The sequence below is a fragment of the Phalaenopsis equestris genome, unplaced genomic scaffold (genome assembly GCF_001263595.1).
Source record: "Phalaenopsis equestris unplaced genomic scaffold, ASM126359v1 Scaffold000002, whole genome shotgun sequence".
In the NCBI taxonomy this organism is placed as follows: Eukaryota; Viridiplantae; Streptophyta; class Magnoliopsida; order Asparagales; family Orchidaceae; genus Phalaenopsis; species Phalaenopsis equestris.
Window position 1 is genome coordinate 65,513,188 of NW_018164444.1, and position 17,872 is coordinate 65,531,059.

Genomic DNA, 17,872 nt, shown 5'->3' on the forward strand with positions numbered 1-17,872 from the left:
CCCTTCGGCAAGCTCTCTTCCCCGTCTTCCGCTCCGGCTAAAACCTCTTATCTTGCTTTGGTTGATGCTTCTACCGCGGAGCGCGCTTTCTCTTCTTCTCCGACTCCACCACCTCCTCTTCCACTTCCGCCCGCCCTCCCCGCTCCGCACCAGCGCTTGCTTTTGTCCGGCGGTAAGGAGGACATCGATGCGCTCGCTCTGCTTGAAGACAGCGTGAAAAGACTGAAGAGCCCCAAAGCCTCTCCCCGTCCTGCACTTCCCAAACACTTGTCTGAAGCTGCTCTCTCCCTCCTTGCCGACTGGTTTCTCGAAGCCGGCGGCGCCGCTTCTCCTTCCTCCCTCTCCCACCCAAAGCTTCAATCTTTTCTCCACCAAATCGGTCTCCCCGTCCTCTCCCCACGCCACATCACTGGCCCGCTCCTCGAGTCCCGCTTCCGCGACGCGCGTGTAGATTCCGACACTCGAGCCCGCGACGCCGTTTTCTTCCAGCTTGAATCAGCCGGATGGAACTCTGCTGACGAAGATACCCAGAGCTTAATAAGCGTCGCAGTGAACCTCCCAAATGGAACCACCGCCCTCCACCGCGTGATGATCATCTCCGCTCGCGCTCCTTCCGATTACGCTGAGGAAGTACTCCTCAACGCCATCGAAAGTATCACCGATGGCGATACCAGCCAACGGTGCGCCGGTATCGTCGCCGATCGATTCAAGTCCAAAGCCCTTCGACGCCTCGAGACAGAGCACAAATGGATGATCAACCTCCATTGTCAGCTCCAGGGCTTCCATAACCTAATCAAAGACTTCGCCAACGACCTTCCTCTTTTTCGTTCCACTGCCACCGATTGTTCCAGACTCTCATCATTTTTCAATACGAACACATTAGCTCGTGCCTTGCTTCACAAACACCAGCTCCAAGATCTCAACCACAGCCACCTCCTACATTCGAGTCCACCTTCAAGCTCCTTCGAGTCCGTTTTCGCAATGCTGGAAGATGTAATTAATTCATCCCATTCTCTTCAGTCTGCAATAAATGAAAATGAATTCAAGCTACTCTGCATCGACGACCCGACCGCCAGAGAACTAACAGAGATGATCGGAAATGTTCGGTTTTGGACAGAATTGGAAGCAGTTCGCTCACTTGTGAATCTTGTCAAGACAATGGGCGCCGAAATGGAGGCCGAGCGGCCAGTGGTTGGCCGATGTCTGCCTTTATGGAATGAACTACGGATCAAAGTGAAGGACTGGCGAGCAAAATTCAATTTTGAAGAACACGCCGTCGAACACATCGTCGAGCGGCGGTTCAAGAAGGAGTACCACCCGGCTTGGTCGGCGGCTTTCATATTGGACCCTTTGTACCTATCAAAGGATGCAAGCGGCAAGTACCTCCCACCGTTCAAATACTTGACGCCGGATCAGGAGAAGGACGTTGACCGATTGATAACTCGACTGGTGTCACGCGAAGAGGCTCACATTGCTCTAATGGAGTTGATGAAATGGAGGACGGAGGGACTGGACCCGCTCTACGCTCAGGCAGTGCAGGTGAAGCAGCTCGATCCTGCGACGGGGAGGATGAAGGTGGTGAACCCGCAAAGCAGCCGTTTGGTGTGGGAGACGTGCCTCAGTGAGTTTCGGTCGTTGGGAAAAGTGGCGGCGAGGCTTATTTTCCTTCATTGCACGGCATATCGTGTTCGGTGCAGTGCGTCGCTGCTCCGACTGGGTAGGCGGTCGCCGGCCGCAGCGGAGCGGGTGGAGAAGATGGTGTTTGTGGCGGCGCATGCGAGGTTTGAGAGGAGAAGCTTCTCGAATGAGCAGGATCCCGAGATCTTTGGAGAAGAGGAGGATGTCTCAGCAGAGGCCTCTTCAGTGTAATTTTAATTTTAAAATTTTATTTTATTTTTTGTTCAGATTTAAATGTTTCTCTTAGATCTTTAGTTGTATCCATGGTGTAGGGATTCGATCGTTCGGTTTTAGTATTTTGTTTTGGATTCTTTGTATGGATTCATGTCTTATTGTTTGTTATTTTTGTTCAATTTACATTGAGGTCTAAGTTGGTGAAGAGCTGCGGGAAATGAATCAGGAGTGCTTGCATGGATTCAGTTGATACATGAAGACTGGTTTCATATTTCCATTTCTGCAGCCTTTTGTTCACTTCATAATTTAATATCAAATCAACACAAGTTTCATTTTCCTTTTCTTTTTTCTGTCATCATCATTTCTGTGCGTCTAATGTAGTTGAAATATTAGACTGGTGAAGTGTCATTTTTTTCTTTTAAAAGAATAGCAACAACATTATGAAGTTTAAAATGAGCTCGGGGCTTCGATATTTATCATTTAAACATACATTCACGCAAATTTAAATTCTAATGGCGTTGTTTCTATTTTTTCTTGCACTAAATGTTATCTTTTTATAAGAATAGCAACAATATTATGAAGTTTAAAATGAGCTCAGGGCTTCGATATTTATCATTTAAACATACATTCAGGCAAATTTAAATTCTAATGGCGTTGTTTTTATTTTTTCTTGCACTAAATGTTATCTTTTTATGAAAGAACCACCAAAATATTTTGAATTTAATTGCACCATCCTCGTATAAACAAGTGCGTATAAGCTTATTACAAAATGCCAACATTCTTGGTATACTTAAATTTAGTTCAGTATGAAAATATTTTTCTTAGTTACAGAGTAAATATTAATATTTTGTGAAACAAAATATTTTATTTAATAAAAATAAAATAAAAATATAAGTATGAATTGAAAAAATTTTTGGTAATAATTAATTCACCTAATTTTAAAAACTTGCACAACACATAACTATTCACTAAAAATGTTTGTCTGAAAAAATATTTCTCTTTAAAAAAATCAATATTGTTGTTGTTCTTACATGATGTTAAGATTCAAACGTTATATAAATTAGAAAATAAAAATTATGTGTCAAATATGTATATATATGAGAATTACACGTTATGTATAGAAATCCAAAAATTTGCCCGCCAAAATATAATTGAGCTTTATTTTAAATAATAATAATATTATTATTATTATTAACTCGTTTGTTTTTTTTTTCTATCAAAATAAAAATGAACATAAGAAAATGAAAAAAAAAGGAAAAAGAATGTAAAGTTAATTTTTGTTATGAAGAAATACATATTTTCAAGTAGGGGTGTAAACAAGCTGAACATGAGCGAGCTCAGACCCAGCTCGTGTTCGTCTCGTTTATATTTCGAGCTCAAAAGGTGTGTTAGTGTTGGGTTCGTTTGCTTAGCGAGCCGAACACTAGCCTTTCAAGAACAAAGAGTTATTTTGATAACCCTAATCACATAGTCATAAGATGTTAAGGATTGTAACAAGATTTAAAACATCATTTGAATCTAATTTAATAATTTTTATTCAATGTTCTTCATTAATATTTTTAATTGATTATAAATCTTTGTAGTCTTGTAATCAATTAAATTTTAAAAAAATACAAATAATTGATTAGTAGTATTTCGAGCCAAAACGAGCCGAACACGAACAAACATATAAAAATACTATCTTTGTAGCCGTTTGTGTTATTCATGTTTGGCTCGCTAACTTAGCGAACGACCCGAACATGAGCTTCTTAACGAGCTGAACACGAGCTGTCCGAAAACAACGATCAGTTTTGACAGCCTGAATTCCAAGCCATGCTCTTTCACCTGGCACAAATAACATTACCAATTTTTATTAAAAAAAAAAAAAAAGAAGCCATGCCCATGCATCTAACGTTCTAAAATTTTAATAGGCTTATAGACCTCCATGAATGCGTCATTGTTCTCGCCCTCACGCAAAGGGCAACCGTCGGCAAGTAATCAGGCAGCTACTACAATAGGTACGTACGGACATCACGTGGTAAGATTTCATTGACATCACCGGAGATTGCCGGTGAATCGAAACACAGGTAGCCATGTTGATCCTTTCGCTACCTTCCCCTCCATGGCGGCCGAAAGCAGCATCAGCTTGGCACTTCGTACTGCTATTCCAATAAAATTTAATGCTCGGAATGGAGCACCGCAGTCTTTCTAGCTGCTTTTCACTCGTGAGAGTGTAGAAAGAAATCAGACCCCACCATGCAACAATAAAAAGCCCAAATTTTTCTGTTAAAAAAAGGTTATGAATGTGCATGAAGTACGCCTATATATGAAACAGAGAAGATAAGGAATCCAAGAACAGAATTTGGAACAGAACTTGAGACTGATTTCAAGGCTTTTTAATAGAGGAGAAATAGTGGAAGGATTTTTTATTTTCTCTGTTTTTGAGCTGGTTAGAGCTGTGGGAAGTTGAGGGAATGAGATGAGAGCTGGAGCTGCTTGCTTGGCATCTACCTACGCGGCATTGAAGTTGTTTCAGGCGTGATTTCAGGAACATGACCGTAATAATTTTTCCTTTGATTGAGTGCATGCCAGTTCTGTTGAAACTGTTCGACGAAATGACAAGGGTTGGTTTGGTACTTATTTGTTATTATAACCATAGAGGTGCAGTTTATAAAATGATTAAGTAATTGTGTTATTTTAGTTCTTCTAGATAAGACCTCTTTCTTTTCCATATTTTCTCACACTAAATGCTTTTAGATTTGTCTGCTAACTCATTCTATTTTTTATCATATTAGATGGAAATTAGCAGTCTTTCCTCATAATCGTTTCTTTGGCTTTATGAATTTGCAACAAGATAAAGTTGGTGGGGTGAGATAGATTAAAAAGCAATACACTCCCACCTCCTTTCTGTGGACTGGATTAATTATGTCAGGTTTAAAATACACTTTTAAATTAGCTATATATATTATTGTATATCGCATCCAAATATATGTGATCTTCATATTGCTGCTAATACAAGGGTTTGCTGCATTCTTTATGTCCACCTAAGAAAAAGAAAATTCAGAATTTAGAAAAAAAATAAAGCAAATAAATTGAAATAAATAAAAAACCTCTTTGAGATTGGTTTATAGATCAAATAATATTTTACATACATGGTTAAAACCCCAAGTTTAATATTTACCTTGTATTCCCCTCTACCCTAATATGGTAGATCAAATTCTCCCTAACAAAAGGAGTCAGCTTTAATCTTAATCAACCGCTCAAATGTGAGAATCGTAAAGAAAAAAAATTGACTTCCAATATTTTACATACATGGTTAAAACCCCAAGTTTAAAATTTACCTTGTATTCCCCTCTACCCTATTATGGTAGATCAAATTCTCCCTAACAAATGGAGTCAGCTTTAATCTTAATCAACCACCCAATTGTGAGAATCGTAAAGAAAAAAATTTGACTTCAAATCCCTCGACTTATTCTCTAAGCCAATGTTGTGTATAGCTTTAAGTGAGAAGAGAATGTACAGATTCCAAAAACCTTAATGGTGAAAAAGCCGGCCATGAAAAATATTGATATCTAGAGGATCTCTTTCTCGTATACTTAAAGGAGATAATAGTAATGATGCTAGAGAATGAGTTTGACAATGCCTAGGCAATGAGGAGTCCCTTGAAATTAAAGTATGTCTGCTTAAATTTTGGCACATAAGAATTCATAAACCTAACTAAAATTTATTTCAATAAAAATAGAATTCATAATATAAAAAATTACTTGGAAGCTTGGATTTTTTGAGAACTTCCACTGCCAAAATAGTATCTTTAGATGCCTCATCTTTGTAAAGGATACCTAAGCTGATGAACATGAAATAAGATCATGTTGCAAGTAAAAATGTAGAAGGCTTTTGAAAGCCTCCAAGGTCATTTATATACGAGACAAAATACTCATATATTACACTGCTTTTAACATAAATCCAATAACTTTAAAACTCAATTTAAGTTACTATTAATTAAAATATTCGGAACCGTTCTCCTTCATTTGATTAGCCAACGAAACATCTTTATTTCGAGTCATTTCGGGACAAGTATTCATGTAATCTTTTTTCTCTTATAAAATTTCATGGCTCAGAATTATCAATTGTACTCGAAAGTAAGTGAGCATTAGCTAACCCATCGCCAATGCAAAGCCATTCATCTCTTATGCAAAAAGAACCTTAGATTTTTGTGCTTTTGCCTGATTGGTTTGAATCATGTATCTGTAACTTTTTTTTTTTATTATTATTTTTACTTCTCCCATGAAGAAGTATGATTCTGATAAAAAACCAATGGATAGTATAATTGATCCTTTGTGTCTTTTTAAAGTATAGGGAAGTGTTGTCATGATTAATTATGTTTAAATTTAAGTACTTTTTTCGGACCATTTTTATTTTATTTTTTTCTTAAGTTAGGGGCATTTACTTACCTACCACACAAGTCTTATTTATTTACTTATCTAACACCAAAACATTCATATTTACATGCGTGCTATTCAAATCTGTAACATGACATCAAAATTATCATCATTATTATGCTTTAAAAGTAAGCTGCATAGTTTTATTAGTATAATTATCAACCTATATTTGATATTTAAATACATGGGACTTGTGTGGTCTGTACCTAAATTTAAACCATTGCAGTAGTCACCATCCAGGGTCACCTACCTCCACCGAATACTGCATCCTAACAAATTAATGAAGCTGGCAAACGCCAATTCAAATCAAAAATAGAAAAAATATGTCTTATGGGATCATACTGTATAAAACTCTTGCTATATGACTTTGAATTCTATAGTTCCCGGAAGGGGAAATCACTCATTGATGTATTTATTATTTATGCTTTGTCGAGCCAAAACCATGATACAAGTAGTGTCAGTGAGTCATTGTTGTACTGTTTGATTTAAACTATTAGAAGATACACATACATATCGTAATTTTTACATATGCCGCCTTTTTCTATGCATATAGAGGCGTATTTCACTTTTAAAAGTTAAATATTGTGATATTTTTTTTATATGATATGAAAGATTTGGATGGTATACATGTAATAAAATAATTTTCTTATGTTAAGATATATAAATACATAGGAAATGGTTAGTATGTATGTAAATGCCCTTCTCCTGAGTCTAAATTTATCTATATTACTAATTTAATTCAAGATCACTACTATCTTTATAATTACCATCTCTTTACTAGTCATATCAAAATGGCATCTTGATAATGGCTGTCAGGATGATCATATTACTTTGGTCCCATTTAACAATAGCGTATACTAAAGTGAATGATTGTGAGATAAAACTACTTCTATTTTTATCTATAAGATGAAATTATTCGATGAAAATAATTATTATGTAATATGAATTGGTTAAATAAGAAAGAAGTTTGATTGACTATAAGTAAATAACAATTACACTTATCATGAAAAAAAATTAATTAATTGATAAATATTTAGAAATTATGTATTTTTCAATAAAACTATAAATAAATATTACTTAAAAAGTGTGGAATATTTTATATGGTATGCTTTGGTGAAAAATTTAATATGAGTCTTTTGTTACTTAGATAACATTGTCAATGTTTAAATTTTTCTTAAACTTTGTTTATTTGAAAAATACTATGCCCTATAATAATTATAGAGGTAACAAAATAAGTTATTTGGTGAGGATAGGGCAAATCCAACAGATCGCAACAGCTATCCAGATGTAGCTTGCTTCCGAACAACAGAAAAATGGACGTAATATTTTTTTAAAAGTTAAGGCTACATAGTATAGGAAGATTACATACATATCACTAATTCCTATGTATTTGCATATCTATCACTTAAATGTCAATTTTTATATACATATTATTTTATCCATGCATAAACAATTTACTTCAGTTTTTAAAAATTAAAATGATGACATTTTTGCTGTGAAATGAAAGATTTTGATTGTTATAAATGTGAAAGGTAAATTTATATGTTAGCTATGTAATTACATTGGAGCTAAATCACAATTTCTTAATAGCATTTTTTGCTGCTGCCAAAATCCTTTTTTTTCGATAAGGTGACATATATGTAAAAATTGAGTTTGCCGGAACCTTTTTTTGTTTCTTATTATTAGCTCGAGTTTCAACGAAGTAATCAATTAATCTTTAAAAATTGCACTTCCAACCCTTCTAATCAAAAACACCTCTTCATTAATGTTAGATATGACTCATATGCCATAGAGGGACAAGACAGATTCTAGAGCGGAGCAGAGCAGAGCGGAATTTATGTCCAAATCAGGAGAGTTTCCTTATATGGGTTGAGGGTGAGGTAAATGGGTAATTTGGTAATTACATATTATACTCCAAGATTTTCTAGGGTTGGTAAATGGGTAATTTGGTAATTACATATTGTACTCCAAGATTTTCTAGGGTCATAAATAACACTGTATGTAACCCTAAGTGTTATCCCATATTCTGCATTTTGTAATCTCTTTTCTAAATATTGAAAGGAATTCGCCGCTCTGCTCCTGAGATTGTAGACATCTTTGCCAAACCTCGTAAATCTCTGTGTGTTCTTCTGGATTTATGTCGATTCCTATTTTTCTTCGCCCTAATTTCCCAACAATTAACAATCAACTAATAAAATTGAGTGAAAATTCCATGCCACCAATGTAAAGGCAATGAGAATTTGCTTCTAAATCAGAGAGAAAAAAAAAAAGTTAAAGTGCATCTTCAACAAAACACGATTTCATGATCTGATTGTCAGCGTTAAATGAATACCAAATCAAACAATATTAAACATAATTTATAACAAAGAGAAATAACTTGCAAAAGAACAAGCGCAATAGACAAGCGACATCAATTGCTTTACAGCTAAAAATATTTATACGGTCTGCAGAAAAATAAAATTAAAATTTATAATATGAAGAAACAAATTTTTATTGTAAATTTATATATCGCTATTTTTGGAGAATCATATGCCATTTTAGAGTTTTGTGAGTATTTTAAATTTATGAGACTTGCCATATTGTCTCTGTGTATGTGTGTGTTTTTTTCCAAATAAAACACAGAATAAAGGTGAGTATGAACTTTATCAAATATTGTCAGCTATGGGAAAAATAATCACTTAGGATTCTTTGCCTTGGCGCCTAAGAGCTAGAAATAAGCACAGCGGTGCTCCAATGAACTTTATCAAATTTTCTTCATTTTATTCACAGAGACTATCCTACATAAAACATACATAATTATGCATAAATTGTATAAAAAAATATTATTTATAATTATTTATATATTTTTCTCACTTAACAGTTACAAATGCTAGGTAAATATTTTCATTATGCTCTTTGTTATTGGCTCTTGATTAGCTGCAACTTATTCTTATTCTGTTTTATATGGATAGTCCCTTTCTTCCCCTATTGGAACCTTATGTTGACATCATAATAACTTTAATCAGATATTTATATTACAATATTGATATTTAAAAACATTGGATAAATATGTAATTTACAATTTTAGATATAGTTCATTGTGATTAGCTACTTACATGATCATTTGAATTTGCATGATTAGTACATAACTTCTTCAAGTTATGTGATATATTAATAATAACATCCACAAATTTCTTTGATGAATATCTTTGAAAAAAATAATAAAATATTTTTGTTGAATTAAGACATGACATAAATAGCTTCTTAGCTCCATAATACATTTTCAATATTGACACACATCTTTAATAAAAATGTCTTGTCCATGTTATTGTCATGCATTAACCAATTTAAAAATGTTTCATCAACACATGGATAAGATATTTTGATTTTCTGTCTAAATAGTGTTAGTAGTTCACATCAATGATGTGTGTAAAATAAAAGTTAGTTGGATGCAACAATATTAAAGAGTTGAATGTCATACTATTATTATTATAAATCTATAATTAGATTATATGGAAATCCAAAAATATTAATTACTATGTTGTTCCCATAAATCATACATAAATATTAATTATTGAAGGAGTTATGCTTCACTCACATCAATATTAGATAAGGGACAAAAATAATAGGCCACATGCTATATGTATTGTTAATATCTTAAGTTACATGTTATATGAATTAAAAATGAATTATATTTTGAAGTGAATGAAAGCTTTTAAACTGTCTCTATCAATTTGATGTTTTAATAAACCAATTTTTTAATAAATTTTTTATATTATGTCATTTTCATTAGTTTCAAAAAAAAATTAAAAGATTGGTAAAATTGATAAGCACTTTAAAATTTTAACACATTTATTATTATTTGAGCCATACCTTTCTTTTAATTTGCTATTTGTCCATATGATGTTTCCATTTTTAACATTTCACTTTATTAGACTTGTAAGCCAAAAATACTAGCCATCCTTGGAACATGCATTATTTTTGTTATATCCAAATTCAAGTTGTTTCATTAGTCTCCTAATTATATGTGTTCTTATGGTAATAGTGTTTTGAAATTGCATTAATAATTAGTTCTAATATAGTAATCTTATAAAAAGCATTGCTTATTTTTCAACACCCCACTAACCTCTGCATGCTCCATGCTCATCTTCTAGCTTATCTCTTACAGTTTTATTCAACTCCAATAATTTTAGCTTAATAGGTTGGGATTTCTTTTTTAGCTTTAATCTTATGCATTACTAAGCTATCTTGATTGGATTCCTAAATTGTAGATTATTAATTAATTCTTTCCATACCAACACCATACATCATAAACTGAGAATATTATTTAATGATTTGGTGAACCTAAAATTTTGTTTGTAGTTTAAAAATGAATTTTGTATGATGATTGATAAGTTAATAATATTTGAGAATAAAAATTTTTAATATGTGATGAAAATTATGGAAACTTAACTCGATTTTGAATGGGCCCATGCAAGTGCATGTATCGTGTAAATAGAAATGAGTCTGAAATTATCTCATAGGAAACAAGGGGATATAACTTTAAATATAACTCTAACATTTATTTTAGTACACTTAGAGATCGATAGAAATTACAAAGTTTAGGCTAGCATGAAAATGCAACAAAAGCTAATAAACATATTCATTTCAAAAAACAAATTTGATTACATGAATTAATGAATTCTCCGAGACCCACCACTAGCACAAGCAAACTCACACTCAAACTCTCTTATAATAAACTTTCTCACTCTAAGTACTCTAGGCAATCACACTCACTAAAAATATTCTTGTTTATTTCCCTCTTAAACTTCATTCGACACACACGAGCAATCATTTTAAGTAAATCCCACTCTTCCAATTACTTCCCCCATATGAATTTAAATTTTGGCATAATTAATTATTTCTATTGGGGTCGTCGCACCGCAGCTCTGTAGTTGGGCGCCTAGGCTCTAAATGATAGTACTGCGACTCCAGGTTTTGGCATTAAAGTGTCAGATTCTGACGTTGCGGTGCAAGATTCTAATGTCTATGCTCGTCTCCCAGCTTTATGATCACTTATTTTGATGCATAGGCTCTAGTTTTTTATATTATGACACCAGACTATAGTGCCTAGGCTACGAGTTTTCTATTCTTTGATCTTTCATTATGGTGTTATAGTGCTAGATTATTTCACTGAGGCATTAGTTTTTGGAGTTGTGCTCTAGATTCTAGAATTGTGATGTTGGATTGTGGAGTCTAGGCTATGCAACATGGAGCCCGGGCTCTGCTTCAACACTTATTATTTTTTTCTTACTTATTATTCTATAAATTTCCTGCAAAGTTTTGATAAAAACACTATAAAAAAAGTATAGAGTAACATAACATTTATGCACAAATACATTAGTATTTTTTAAAGAAAAAAATTATATTGTTTTCTCACTCAACAAAACTATAAAAACACTATAAAAAAAGTATAGAGTAACATAAAATTTATGCACAAATACATTAGTATTTTTGAAAGAAAAAAATTATATGGTATTCTCACTCAACAAAACTTTAACTCTCTTTCTCTCTATATTCTTCCCTCTCTCTCTCTCTCTTTCACTCTCTTCCTAATTTATTTAGAACTTTGTTAAGGATAAGTTATCTAAATATTGTACTTACAGAGGCCTTTATTAATAATAAGAGGTTTAGAAAAGATACAAAAGAAAAGCTTGAAATTGATACATAAAAATAATCAAGTATTATAATTTAACATATAATTAAAATCTAAAAAGCTAGAGTGGTTCCTCTTGATTTGATAGATTATTTTTTTGTATTAGTTGAAATCAACAATCATAATATGTGAGCTAAGATTGACAATAAAGAATTCTTAAGATTTTACTAAAAGTGCCCCTATAGATTTTTAATATTTTTGTGTGCATCTAGATAATCTCCAATTTCCATGAAAAGTATGAACTATACTTATATTAAAAGGCTAAAAATTAATTGCATATAACCTTATCAAATATTATTTACTTCATATTATTTGAATTGAATTTTTTCATTAAATTTACATTAAATAATTGGACTAAACAATAAATGTTGTACATTTTTAAAGATTAATGAATAATTTAGATTTTTATACAATCCTTTCCAAATATTGAATATAATTTAGCCAAGGATCCACTTATCATGATTTTTTTTTCTCATTCTCATATAAAAAAAGTTGATACATTATATATTTAACTTTTGTAAAGAAAGGGATATTATGTAATAAGTAGTATTTATCTGACATCAAAATGAAATGTGAGTTTAATAAGTCAATTCTAGTCAGATATAAAAAAAGTTGATACATTATATATTTAACTTTCGTAAAGAAAGGGATATTATGTAATAAATAGTATTTATCTGACATCAAAATGAAATATGAGTTTAATAAGTCAATTCTAGTCTAACCTAAAGTTATAAAACAAAGTCAAGATGTGTTAGAGCTCTCTTATATTAAAGTTAAATGGTATAAACTTCATATCCTTTTGTAGTTTCATATTTTTCAATAACATCCAAAAAATAATATGTTATAAAAACTTTTATAAAACGAAGATTATCATTTAACCTAAATGTATTAAAACTGTAAGCAGACAAAATCAAGTACTTTAAACTAGTTTTTGTTCTCTTACATGACATATGCATACCAAAAAAATAATTAGTAGATTTAAGGTATATGTACTAGATTAAGGAAATAAATTGGACTAACTAAAAACCCTTTATATTTACCATAAAAAGACAAAGAGTCTTCTCTTAGCATGCAATATATTATAACATTTAGTGCACATTTGTATTAATTGTTATAGTAATGATGAAGGTTGAACTCAATCTCAATAGCAAATTCATTATTTTTTGTGGAAATCCTCCAAAATGGTCCTTAGTATGATTCAATATTTCTACCTAATCTCTTCAATTCCATTTAAAGGTCCTGAATTCATATTTTAGATAATTTTATAATAAAAATGGCAATAAGAGAATTCATTCTTACATCTAATTAATTAAGATAGCTTCCATTAATTTAATTTGCTCAACAACTTTGATTTCAATTAGTGTAGCTAGGGAAGTCTCCTAGTGAAAGTTGAGAAAATAATTAAAATGGTGCACATAATTGATTTAGCGTGAATGGGAGTGTTTAAAGAGGATTTGGTAGGGTGATTGAGTGAGAAATGTTAACTATGTCAAATCATGACATAATTGACCAATATTTGTAATTTTATTTCATATTTTAAATACAAAACAAAATTTAAAAAAAAATCACATGAAAATGATGACCAATATCTCAAAGTTTTTAAATGAAAACTTTTATAATTTTTAAACTGTTTTTGATATTTTATTTATTATTAAAAAATAAAACATAAAAACTAAAAAAATTGAATAGAAAGAAAACTATGGTTTGATATTTTGTTTTTTTTCTTTTTTTAACCTAAAAAAAATAGAGAGCTAAATTTTGGTTGAAAATTAATATAAATGAAATTCAAATAAATTCTAAAAAATTTTATATTCTTTTAAGTTGATTAGGTCACGCAAATAGAGCCGAAAGCATAACTTGGCAAGCTTAAGCAGAAATTTGGCCAAACATTGGAAAGAGGATGGAGAAGAGAAATAGGTACGCTAAAAATGGAATGAAATGGAAAAAACTGACACATAATATTCCTCAGCAGGACATAAACACTTCACCAAAAATCACAAAGAATAATCAAATATAGAAAATAATATAATTATCAAACTCACAAAAGTCTAGTGGTGAGTAATTATCACAAGACCCTTCCCCATGAAGAAGCTATCAAGTCCCTCCACCATTTGAGTCCTCTCAAAATATAAAAAAATCTTTCTACAACATTCTTACATTTTTTTTCCACATTGGCATGTTTGAATAAAATTTGAGCAAAGTGTCAAAATAGTCATCGACTATTTACATGGGGCAGTTTTAGCCCCAGAGTTCATAGAAGTGCCAAAATAATCACTGAATATTTTAAAATTGAGCCCTAATAGTCTTTCATGGGGACTATTTCAATCGTGATATAAAGAGTATGAGGTTGTTTTGTCACTTCTATAAACTCTGAGACTAAAATAACTAAGTGTAAATAATTAGGGACTATTATGACACTTAACACAGTAAAACTTGATTAAAATGTCAAAATAGTCGCCGACTATTTACATGGCACGGTTTCAGTCCCAGAGTTAACATAACAGATAAAATAGTCCCAGACTATTTTAAAATTGAGTTATAATAGTCCTTCATGAGGAATATTTTAGTAATGTTTTAAAGAGTCTGAAATTGTTTTGACACTTCCATAAACTATGAGATTAAAATGACCTCGAGCAAATAGTCGGGGACAATTTTGGCACAGCACAATAAAATTTGTGTAAAGTGTCAAAATAGTCCATGACTTGTTTTATTCCTAGAGTTTATAAAAGTGTCAAAATAGTCATCGACTATTTTAAAATTGAGATATAATAGTCTTTCATGTGGACTAATTCAGCCATAATTTAAAGATTCTGGGACAGTTTTGACACTTCTATAAACTTCAGGACTAAAATGACCTTGCGTAAATAGTTGGGGACTATTTTGATACTTAACTCAATCAAATTTGAATAAAGTGTTAAAATAGTCCCCAATTATTTATATGGGACGATTTTAGTCCCTGAGTTTATAGAAGTGCTAAAATAGACTTCGATTATTTTAAAATTGAGCTCTAATAATCTTTCATGAGAACTATTTCAGCCATAATTTAAAGTGTCTGAGATTTTTTGGCACTCTATAAACTATGGGACTAAAATGACTCTATACAAATACTTGGGGACTATTTCGACACTTCATAAAATTTGATTAAAGTGTCAAAATAATCCCCAATTATTTATACGGGCGGTTTTAGTCCCAGAGTTTATAGAAATGTCAAAATAATCTCCAACTATTTTAAAATTGAGCTCTAATAGTCTTTCATGAGGACTATTTTAGTCATAATTTAAAAGACTGACTGTTTTGGCGCTTCTATAAAATCTGGGTCTAAAATGACCCCGTGCAAATAATTGGGGACTATTTTGGCACTTAGTAAAATTTGAGTAAAGTGTCAAAGTAGTCCCTAACTATTTACATGAGACGGTTTTAGATTTAAGCTCTAATAGTCCTTCAAGGAGACTATTTCAGCCAAAATTTAAAAAATTTGGGAATGTTTTGACACTTCTATAAACTCTGGGACTAAAATGATCTTATACAATAATTGGGGAGTATTTTGGCACTTAACTGAATAAAATTTAAGTAAAGTGTTAAAATAGTTCCCTACTATATATTTAAATTAGGTGATTTTAGTCGAAGGCCCCATATTTGCTTAATGTTTCAATATTAGTCATTTGATTGCAAATTTTCTTATCAAACCTTGGTTTTTTTGAAATTAATTCTCTTGCATATATATTAGACTTGTCATCCTTTAATATTTTCAATTCATAGAAACACCAAATTTTAGTTAGAACTACTTTAGAAGAATACTATATAACAATTAATACACGAAGCTTCTCTAATTTGATAGCTTTGGCAAACTCAATCCCTACCTTAAACAAAGTCATTATAAAATCTAACTACCCTTCCACTTATTTTAATTCTTTAAAGATAAAGTCAACTTAGAGATAGAGTTCTAGTTAAAGGATTCTAGGATGTCATAAATATTTTTATTTGAGTTTAATGAGATGTCATTTGGGTGTCAAAACTTTTAACTGCTTGCTTTTGTTAGACAGGGGTTGATGGATTTATTTTTTCGCTTAAGGGCAACATTTAAACCATTGAAAATATGTTTGTTCTATCGTCCAAAATTTTCTCAACATTGCTAAATTCCTTTAATTCTTAATTCAAGCCGAGGATTCGGGTTATGCTAGTTCTCATTAACCTTCGTAATCTTTAGTTTCTTAAATGACAAATTCTTTATTAATAAAAATATCTTGAGGGACAAAAAGAATTTCTTCCTTGTTAAATCACATTCACCACTCACTCACAATAATTGAGCCTAAGGCTCTTTTGAACTTCTTCATTTTTTATAAGACAATGAGCTCCGACAATTAAGATTAAAGCCACAATAGAAACTACATTGGAATGAATGTTCATAAGGTGAATCTTAAACCTTAATTTTATAGACAACAAGGTTGATATGCCAGACACATGTTAAAAGTGGTTTTATTGTTTCACTAAATCTAAAGATCACGGCCAACTCACACTATAACTAAACAAAACCAAGCCATATTAGATTTCTTAATATTATATTTCCAATTTTTTTGTACTACCCAAAAGGGTAAAGAGAGTTTAAAAATGTGTGTGTGTGTGTGTGTGTGTGTGTGCGCGTGTGTGTGTGTCAAATCTTGATAATATGGACCTAAATTGGTTAAAAGAACTTTTTGGATGGTGAAATTGTTAAATTGCTTGAATAGCAAACACGTCTAAATTTACAAACTCAACATTCACTTGGAGCTTTGAAATGGGTTAGCCGTTTGAATGCTAACAATTCACCCGACCATCATTGGTACCTGACCATCAAATTTAACTTAAAGTCTTAGCAGTGGACCTATTAAGTGTTCTCACCCACTGCACTCCCCAAAAGTATGTGAAGACCTCCTTAAGAAACTTAACTATATATAATCTCCATGTACTAACAAAATTTATCATGACCCTACAAGTTTGTTTTGTAATGAAAAACGATGGCAATAAAGTGAAAAAAAAAAACCGGATTCAAAAAATTCGCAATCAGAAAATAATGCACGAATTTACGTGATTCGGCTAATTTGTCTACGTCTACGGAGCTACAGTTGATTTTAGTACTTCGAGAAATTATACGGTTGAGCGCGACTCAACGTTTACAAGAAAACTTCATTTCTCTTTCTCTCTTCATTTATCTCTCTTATCTCTCAAGAGAACTTGACTTAGCACTTATGACATGCCAAAAGAGGCTATTTAAAAAAACTGGAGAGAGGTAGGTGGAGAGAGGTGGGTGGGAGAGAGGTAGGTGAGATAGGTAAGTCATAAGCTCCACCTAACATATTTTTGAATGAACAACTTACAAATCAATTAATCAAATATCATTCTATAGTAAAATTACAAAAGTAATGAGAAAATTTGACATAAGGTTCGAGCCCACGTTTATTTTGAGGTATGATGCTTACTATTTTATTCTCTATGATAATATTATAAATATTTTAAACAAATTATGTATAAATAATCATCCATCATATCTTCAAAAGACGAGGCTTTTGTTTTATAAATTTTCTCCATAGGAGCCTCATTCTGTCTTGGCGATGTTCGGCTGATTAAATTAGTGTAATACTATACATTATGAATGAATTTAAAGTTTACTGCAGTTCATTTTGGTGAAATTTAGAGTTTGACTGATTTAATCGAATTTGAATTAGACTATTCATGTAAAATGCTATCAGCGAGTTGCCACATGCCCTTGTTGGCTTCCGCGGCAGCCACCTCTAGTGACCACTGTCATCACTACCTCTGGATTGCCGCCTGAACTTGCCGGCCACAGCCAGACACCAGCCCGTTGCCGTCTTCTCCTGACAAAAAATATATTTTGAAATATATAGTTTTTAATATTCTCCGAACCAAACCATATATATATATGTTAAATGGT

The 17,872-nt window shown here is 32.1% G+C and overlaps 1 protein-coding gene across 1 annotated transcript in view; it reads left to right on the forward strand.

Moving 5' to 3' along the window:
• LOC110019690 overlaps positions 1–4,490 on the forward strand; it is a 5,295-nt gene extending 805 nt beyond the window's left edge. Inside the window, exons 2-3 of the mRNA XM_020717471.1 lie at positions 13–2,114; positions 3,762–4,490. Coding sequence (XP_020573130.1) covers positions 13–1,869 — 1,857 coding nt within the window. The 3' untranslated portion in view covers positions 1,870–2,114; positions 3,762–4,490. The remainder of the gene's footprint in view (positions 1–12; positions 2,115–3,761) is intronic.
• Positions 4,491–17,872: the final 13,382 nt, after the last annotated feature.